Source organism: Periophthalmus magnuspinnatus, chromosome 4, assembly GCF_009829125.3.
Source record: "Periophthalmus magnuspinnatus isolate fPerMag1 chromosome 4, fPerMag1.2.pri, whole genome shotgun sequence".
NCBI classification, from domain to species: Eukaryota; Metazoa; Chordata; class Actinopteri; order Gobiiformes; family Gobiidae; genus Periophthalmus; species Periophthalmus magnuspinnatus.
The window spans coordinates 4,524,987-4,533,271 of record NC_047129.1 but is presented as its reverse complement, the minus strand read 5'-3'; the positions used below and the strand labels follow the sequence as shown (position 1 = coordinate 4,533,271).

Below are 8,285 nucleotides of genomic sequence, written 5' to 3'. Positions count from 1 at the left end.
AAACTTTGACAAAGGAGAAAGCATACAGTATGTGTGCACTCATCACTGTATGGCCACATTAAATACAAACATATATAAGAGTTAAATATACAATAAAAACACATCACCTGATTACAACACCTTAAAATTCATGATTAACAATGCGCATGATAAATACTAACAACACAACATCTAAAGCCCATAACAAACAAACTCCATGATTCATATTTAAAACAACTTCACGTCATATAAATGTAAATACATGATTAAAGACACAGCAACACGCAACAATGTAAATACATGATTAAAGACGAAGCGACGCGCAACAATGTGATGAGATGTCAATTAACAACAACTGTCCATTTTAAATAAATAAACCAATTCAGAATAACTATGCGGCCTACGTAGATCTACCCTTAAAAGAAAATACTATCCCTTCATGGTCGCTGAAGTACGTTGGCACCACTACAGAATCTATGTCATAGTCTGTAGATTTCACATATAAATGATCAATTAATGTCCCCCTCTCTGTTGTGGGAGATGTGACATATTGAACATAACCTTTTTCTATCATAAAATTGCAGAGATTTGAAGATTTCAATATGTCATCATTAAAATCTCCCGTCACTGCCACAGTGGCACAATGTGATTCAAGCCAATTCAATAATCTGTCCAAATTATACTTAAATAGAGACATGGGGTATGACGGTGGGCGGTAAATAGCAGAAACTATAATTTTATACTCTGCAAAATAATTCACTAGACATTCTAAACTAAAATCTCGTACTGTGATTTCATAGTTAAGGTTTTCTTCACAGTAAATACCAACGCCGCCGTGCGCTTTGCCCAGTAGACTAGTCAGTGCTGGATGGTTACTCTGCTGATAAGATAAACTACGGGGACGACTATGGAAGTTATAACCTTCAATTTGCCTAGTTTGAAAAGATGAATTTACAGTTAACCATGTCTCTACCACAGCGATACAGTTAGGCTGCCAGTGCTGTGTGCATAAAGCCAAATCTGACACATGCCGCTCTAAACCATGAACATTCATATAAAAGAATGTCAGGACATGTGCCTCTTGTAGGTGCCAGGGCATACTCTCGACTATGAAGGGAGGCATGTTCTGAAGCGCCGTTCTAATGCCATCATTACAATAAATGGCATCTTCATCAAAGTCCTGAATGACAAGACCCTCTAAACTCCTAACGTGACTAAGGGCCACATATGCCTGACCCGCCGTGAATACCTGTTTAAGGGACACCACTGCTTGATCTACAGTAACACCCTGTACTTTATGAACTGTGCACGCCCACGCGAGTTTAAGTGGAAACTGACGACGCTTTTCCCCTCGTTTATTCGCCTGCTCCTCCTCTGGTTCTATGCGAGTAGAACCAGTCAGGTGAGCAGGGGTACGCGTTTGCCTCCTCCTCTGTGCGCCTACTCGATCGTCATCAAATTTAACATAGATTGCTAGAGGAGGCTGTTTATTCTGTGGATTTTCAACTATATGTGTAACAATGCCACATACCCCATTTACTAAACCATCAGCTAAATCTACATTTTTACAGAGCATAACACGCGCATTTACACCCAGGATTAATGACTCCTCCAAACTGGCCTGTTTGGATTTATGGAGATGGCCTTGTATCTCGATTAACTTCCCGGTCTTTTTGTCATAGCCAAAATCACGCGCACTGATTGTTACCTTTTCTGGACATACTTTATTCAATATGTTTAAATTATAATTTGACACAAAGCTGTTTTTGGTGAAAACATGTAACACGTCGGGATCTTCGCCTGTTTCACAACGTTTTAATATATCTATGTCTCCATCAAGCAGTGGTGTCAACCTTGAGCGGACTCTGAGCCGATTTAACAGCTCTGCAAAAGTGCTATCTTTTTGTCTGACTACAATTTTTAACTCTGCAATTTTGAATAAATCTGTAAATAAATTAACACCTATGTTTTCTTTGTACAGAGGTTGACCCATGACCGGTGATAATTGATAGAAATCCCCAACAGCGATAACAGACACATTCCCAAATGGAGAAAAGTCACCTGACTGTTTAATTTGACGCAATCGCCCGTGAATATAAGTAAATAACTTTTTATCTACCATGGATATTTCATCAATTATTACTATTTGTAAATCCATGTATTTAACGCGCAGTGTATTAATCTTTTCCTCCCCCAGCGGTGTGTAGGGGAGGGAAACATTAGTACCGATACTAAATGTTGTGTGGATAGTAGCCGCCTGTAAATTATATGTCGCTATCCCTGTCGGAGCCGTTAATAAAACACTAACATTATCCGGACTATGGCAAATAGGAGCAAATAGACGCGACGCCTCGTATTGAATTGCTCTGATTAGGTGACTTTTCCCTGTGCCTGCTCCACCTGTGATAAAAACATGCAATGGCTCTGGGTTGTTACCAGCTACTTTGTCTAAACACCATTGCCGTATTTTGTAAAAAATTGACAGCTGTTGCTCATTCAGAGTTTTCACAAGTAAAAGACCCTCTTGACGACTCATCACATTTCTTTTCTCTATGTTACAAACTTGCTCGTTTCTTACAGCCAAGTCTGGAATAGCCTCTTGCTCCTGCTCAGAACCAACAGCCTGCAACATCTCCCTAAACTCCTCCCTCGACTCCAACCTCTCCACTTCCTGTTCTGGGCAGAGCAAGCCCCATGCATCCTCATGAATCTCTCCAGATTCCATCTGCTCATGAACCTCATCCAAGTCCTCAGCTGCAAGTTCGAATCGACGCCTATTTGAATCAACTATTGATTTAACCAATTGCACAGACCCGTCACTCAAACACACATCCCCAGTTTTATAGAAAAGTTCAAATGTTTCAAATGGAGGCGGTTTCAAATCAGTGTCGACGCGATACGGCATGAATAGCTGAAGAATACTTTGATGGAATAACTCTGTGTTTTTAGTCTCAGAAAAACGCACATATCTAACAACTGCGGGCTTGGTCCGTGTTCTTTTGGTAATCGCACCCAATCCGTTCTGTAAAATAATTGGATTTTTACATTTGTCTGACGGCCCGAGCAAGCGATATTCAGCTACAAATGTCGCGATGCACATGTCATTAAATGTGCTGTCATTTGGTCTACTTAAATAACGATCTATCGTGTTTGTCATCCAAATGTCTTCTCCCATTTCATCATCTATTTCGCGAATTGGTTTGCTCATACGTACTATATTGTCACCAGTCGGCACAAATGTAACTTTTCTTGAAAATTCCTTTAAATGCATGTTTGTCACGCGGTAGACAGCTTCCTGTGCCGAGACATCACGATTATGAAGATAAACGCTGCCTAACTTTTTAAATGCCTCTTTTGCACTAACATTACCTTTGGAAGCCTCTTTTTGTGCATTACTTAACAATAAACCCATGTCTCTCTCTGCTTTAGAAATATATGAAATTATGTAAACGACACAAGCCCACGCATCTACAACGTACTGGATGTCCATATTGGCGTTCCAGCAGGTTAATAATTTCTTGTTGTAGTTATTGATCCAAGTTTCTGCCACATCCCTCTTTAAAACTATGTGTGTGTGCCCATCTAAAACACTGTACACCTGTTCAAATGTGAACTGCGATAAACCCAAAGACGCAAACAACTCTTCAGCACTAAGACACAGGTTATTTTCATCAATGATAGCATTCTTCAGCACGCTCATAATGAATTCAGCTTCCTCTTTTGTAACAAGAGGCTCTTGATCAGGGTCTTTTTGTTTAATAAACGTGCGTGCAGATACCGGACGTGGAAAATTAAAACGACAGACTTTGTTGTTTTTTTTGCATGTTTTTGAGTGACGCTTAGAATGCTGCTGCACCGAAGTAACTTTTTCCAGTAAATCCGGATCAGAGGGTAGTTCACACGTGACATATTTATCAACAAACTGAACTACCTCCTCATCCGTATTTACTCCAAGCTTTGGAGCGTTTTCAATCCAAAATAAACAATGGACATGGGGAGACCCGCGCTGTTGGAATTCTACACGATAAAAATAGTCTATGACTTTACCGATTGGCTGAGCAGGGGAAAGAATAACTTTACGTAAAAAACGGCGCCAACGGGAATCAAACATGCGAGCCGCGGTTACAGGGTGACGACGCAACAGGTCACACCTCTCTGCCCAATCCAAATCTTCAACACTCCGGGTACTACCTTCCTGCTTTAAGAGCGTTTTAAGGAGGCTTGGCCAGCAGAGATCTGCGGAACTGAACGAACAAAACCACGTCGGAATACCAAGCTGACGAATGCATGCAAATAAATCTTTTTGTGCGGACTGCCAGAAGGGCGGGGTACCTCTAATAGGCTGCATAAAGCGATAACCATTATCATATTGTAACAAATTTTCTAAAGTTCCTTCACCTGCAGCAGCATTGGCCTGACCAGAATGTCCCTTTCGCAACGCTATCGGAACTTTTGACACAACCTGCTGAACTTCTAACATGTACAAGGCCAAAAAAAGAAACTTAAAATTTTGCAGCAGTCTGTTAATAAAATATCTGCACATGGTCAAAGGAACAGGCCGAGGACTATGAAACGCATTACGACCAAATGGAAACTCCTTCGGAAAACATTTAGCCTCATTCTCTTTATCTGACAGCAAACTAACCGGACTGTTCCCCTCGGCTGGAGCCAAATTCAAAATGCCCTCAAAATAGTGGTCTAGGGCCTCCTGAGCGATATCGACCGGCATGAAAGAACGTATCCTGATACATACAATGCCGCTGTCTATCATGGAGAAGCTCATCATCTAAATCTTCTGTCTTCTCCTGATTGTCCTTGACCACATTACCATCCGCACCCGTATCAGTAACTTCTACATTAACGTCTGTACCCGTATCCATAGCTTCCTCTTCCTCCCTAACAAATTCATTTACCCACTCTTCATTAAAATCAATGTCTACATAGTATTGGTTGTTCTGTTTGAGAAATGCAATGGCCCTCCGTACGCGCTCTGTATCTACATATTGATACTCATAATGTCCTTTATAAGTTTACGCTTAAGTTTTACGGGCAATAAACAACCGTCCATGTTACTACGCGGCAATAGGTTCACTGATTCACTAACCCTCGAAGGCACACAGGTGACCGGACCATGGATCCCTCGCTGACCCCCCTTTGGTAAAGCTAAAACTTGCATAAAATTAATGTTAAGTGCAACTATGGGCTGTTCAACAGTGTTCAAGCAGGCGAGCTCAGGGGGAATATCGTCCAATTGTAAATTATTTATTGAGCATTCAGGTGGCATTTGACCTTTACATAGTTTTGTTTTGCAAGTGTAGCAGATCCATAAACTACCTCTACAGTCAGACAGCGGGCACGGAGATGGGCAATCATCATCACACGAATGTAAATAGGCCTCAGAGATACAGGCATTAGCGATATCGGCGCATTTTGGCTTAACCATAAAGTCATCCTTTCTACAAGGTACCTGGTTTCTAAATAACAATTTTAAACAAACGCAGCAAATATACTCTGGACCATCTTGATCTTCCTTCAAAAATTGATCCAAAACAAATGTGAAATTTTTCTGTTTTAGTTCCAGTTGCTTTTGCTTGCTCCTGAATGCTGCCCGAGTTTTGTTTCTAAATTGCTCATTACTGTGATATTTTTGTTTGCCAAATGTTTTTACTTTTTCTTTATATTGGGGATTTGCATTGTACTTAATTTTACTGGCTGTCTTAACATTTTGTTTATGCGTGCTGGCAGCTTTAAGGTTATTTTGATAATCTAAATTCACTCTATATTTGTTTATACCAGCAGCTTTAAGCTTCTTTTGATGATTTAAATTGACTTTATATTTTTGGATGCTCGCAGCTTTAAGTTTATTTTGATGATTTAAATTGACTTTATATTTTTGGATGCTGGCAGCTTTAAGTTTATTTTGATGATTTAAATTGACTTTATATTTTTGGATGCTGGCAGTTTTAAGTTTACTTTGATAATCTAAATTCACTCTGTATTTGTTTATACCAGCAGTTTTAAGTTTATTTTGATAATTTAAATTAACTTTATATTTGTTTATTCCAGCTGCCTTCAGTCTATTCTGATATTCTAAATCAACACTGTATTTACTTTTATATGTTGATTTAAGATTTTCTCTAAACGCCATGCTGGTTCTGTATTTCTGTTTGTTTGCTACATTAATTGCTGCCTTTTTTTTCTGTCTATAGAATTCATTCATTCTATATGAATGTTTGCTTGCAGCCTTTTTCCCCTCTCTATACTCTGAATCATCTCTATATTTTTGTTTACCTCTTTTTTTTGAGGCATCTTTAACATGTGTATGATGTGTGATGTAATGTGTCCTCTGTTTTACCTTGATTGTGTCCTGATGTTTGATGTAGGTGTGTTTCAAATGCTTTAGTTTTTTCTTTTGTACATACTTTGATAATTTAGGTTTAATATCAATTTGATTATCTAGATCAATTGGTGGTTTGAGAGCTACCTTTTTAGGCCTAATATTGTAGCCCTCCATTGAAAATTGATAGACTCGGCAGCATTCATAACAAGCATTAGCATCAGGCATTTTGACACAAATTACATTTTCGTAATGACAACTGTTAATATTCTCTAAATAGATGCCACCGTTTGACACAGGGTCGGTAGTACAACCGTATTTCAGCCAATGTTCATGATAAAATATAAATATGTCGACGCCTAAATAATCCGCGGCCGCATGGATTTCTACCTCTGTGGCCCATGTGCCAACTTTACGCATGTTTGACTCGCTGATATACTGGTCCACAGACGAGTGTCCATCGCGCAACAGGGTATTGTATTTTGAGGGATTTTTTTTAAGCTGTTTCACAGTTGCAAGCCTAATTTTACGATGGTATTTTTGTGTGCCACTAATGGCCTGTGAAACTGCCCGAAAGAAACAGTTACCGTCCCCAACTATTTTTTCATTTTTACATGGCACACCTAATGGCCCTACAGTTTTTGGATCTGCCACACTGAGCTTCTGAAACTCAGCTTTAATGTGTTTGCACAAGTCCTTACAAACACTTTCATTGAGTGGATTAAAGGACAGAGCACCGTCTTGAACACTGGTGCACAGCACATCTAAATCAACCACAGTGTCCTCTAAATTTTTGTTTTGGGGTACAGAAGAAGAAAGTTCTGCGGCCTCTTGGCGCTTTAAGCCCCTCACACCATCAGATACAACAACTTCAATGTCCTGCTTTGTGTTTTTGTCAGGGAGTACAGAAGAAGAAACTTCTGCGGCCTCTTGGCACTTTAAGCCCCTCACACTATCAGCTGCAACAACAACATCAACACCAGTCAATTCAAACTCTTTGAAAGACTCCTCTGAGTCATCACCATAACACGCAGCCAATGTGCAAAAAAAACTATACAGCTCATCAATATGACTAAAATACATAACCACACTTTTACCATCAGGATCTACCAACCCTTCGGCACTCCGCGAGTGAGAGTCCACCACAGCATACCGCCCATTGTCTTTAATAATGGCACAAGCAGCACCACAGAGTGTCATAAGACATGTGTCGTACTGTGCCAACATTTGCTCTAAAGCACCATCTAAGGTTACCCACGCGCCCACCTCAATAAACTCATGTTCGACAACATTTGCAGCCCCATTAACTGGCTGACTGAAAGAAAAGCTAAACTGCTGCCCATCTATAACTGACTCACGTGGCAGGTCTGAAGCAATTAACAAGTCACGCCCATGAGTCAAGCCCTGATTCCGACGGTCTGTGTACAGTGCATCCCCAAGATTCAAAACCAAATCTAACTGCCTCTGATCCCATGAAAACACATTACACACCGAGTGCTTAGCTAAAGCTACCAAAGCTATCGCCATACACTGTACACCTGCATACTCGAACCTAAAATCACCCTGATGAAAACTACCCCTCACGACAGAAGGAATACCGACGGGTACAACATGTGCACAACAAGACTTATCTTTGTCAGAAGCTCTCTCCTCTTGGACAGCTGGTGGAGGGCTGAGAAGAGAAGGCTGACTGGTCACAGAAGAAGAAGGCTGACAGGTCAGAAGAGGACAGGTCAGAGGCGGCAGCGGCGGGGTCACAGGAGGGCTGATGTCCATGGCCTTAAAGATGCAAAGAAAATATATTATTAAACTAATCTAATCAGGCTGTTGCTGTACACTTAATTTTTCTGCAATATAATACTAATACTACTACAATAATAATAACCTTAAAAATAAACTCACCTCGTCCATCAACATCTGCATTTGGTCCCTGGAACTGGCAAGTGACGTTCCTGGAGTCACTTCCACA

The 8,285-nt window shown here is 40.3% G+C and overlaps 1 protein-coding gene across 1 annotated transcript; it reads right to left on the bottom strand.

Annotated features, from left to right (window-relative positions):
- Positions 1-379: 379 nt before the first annotated feature.
- On the bottom strand, positions 380-7,924 carry LOC117394127 (uncharacterized; the record flags this gene model as incomplete). Its single annotated transcript, XM_033992153.2, is given in 4 exon segments — positions 380-4,714; positions 4,716-5,005; positions 5,008-5,724; positions 6,904-7,924. Coding segments are annotated over 4 exon segments (6,363 nt in total), but the record flags the coding sequence as incomplete, so codon positions are not given.
- Positions 7,925-8,285: the final 361 nt, after the last annotated feature.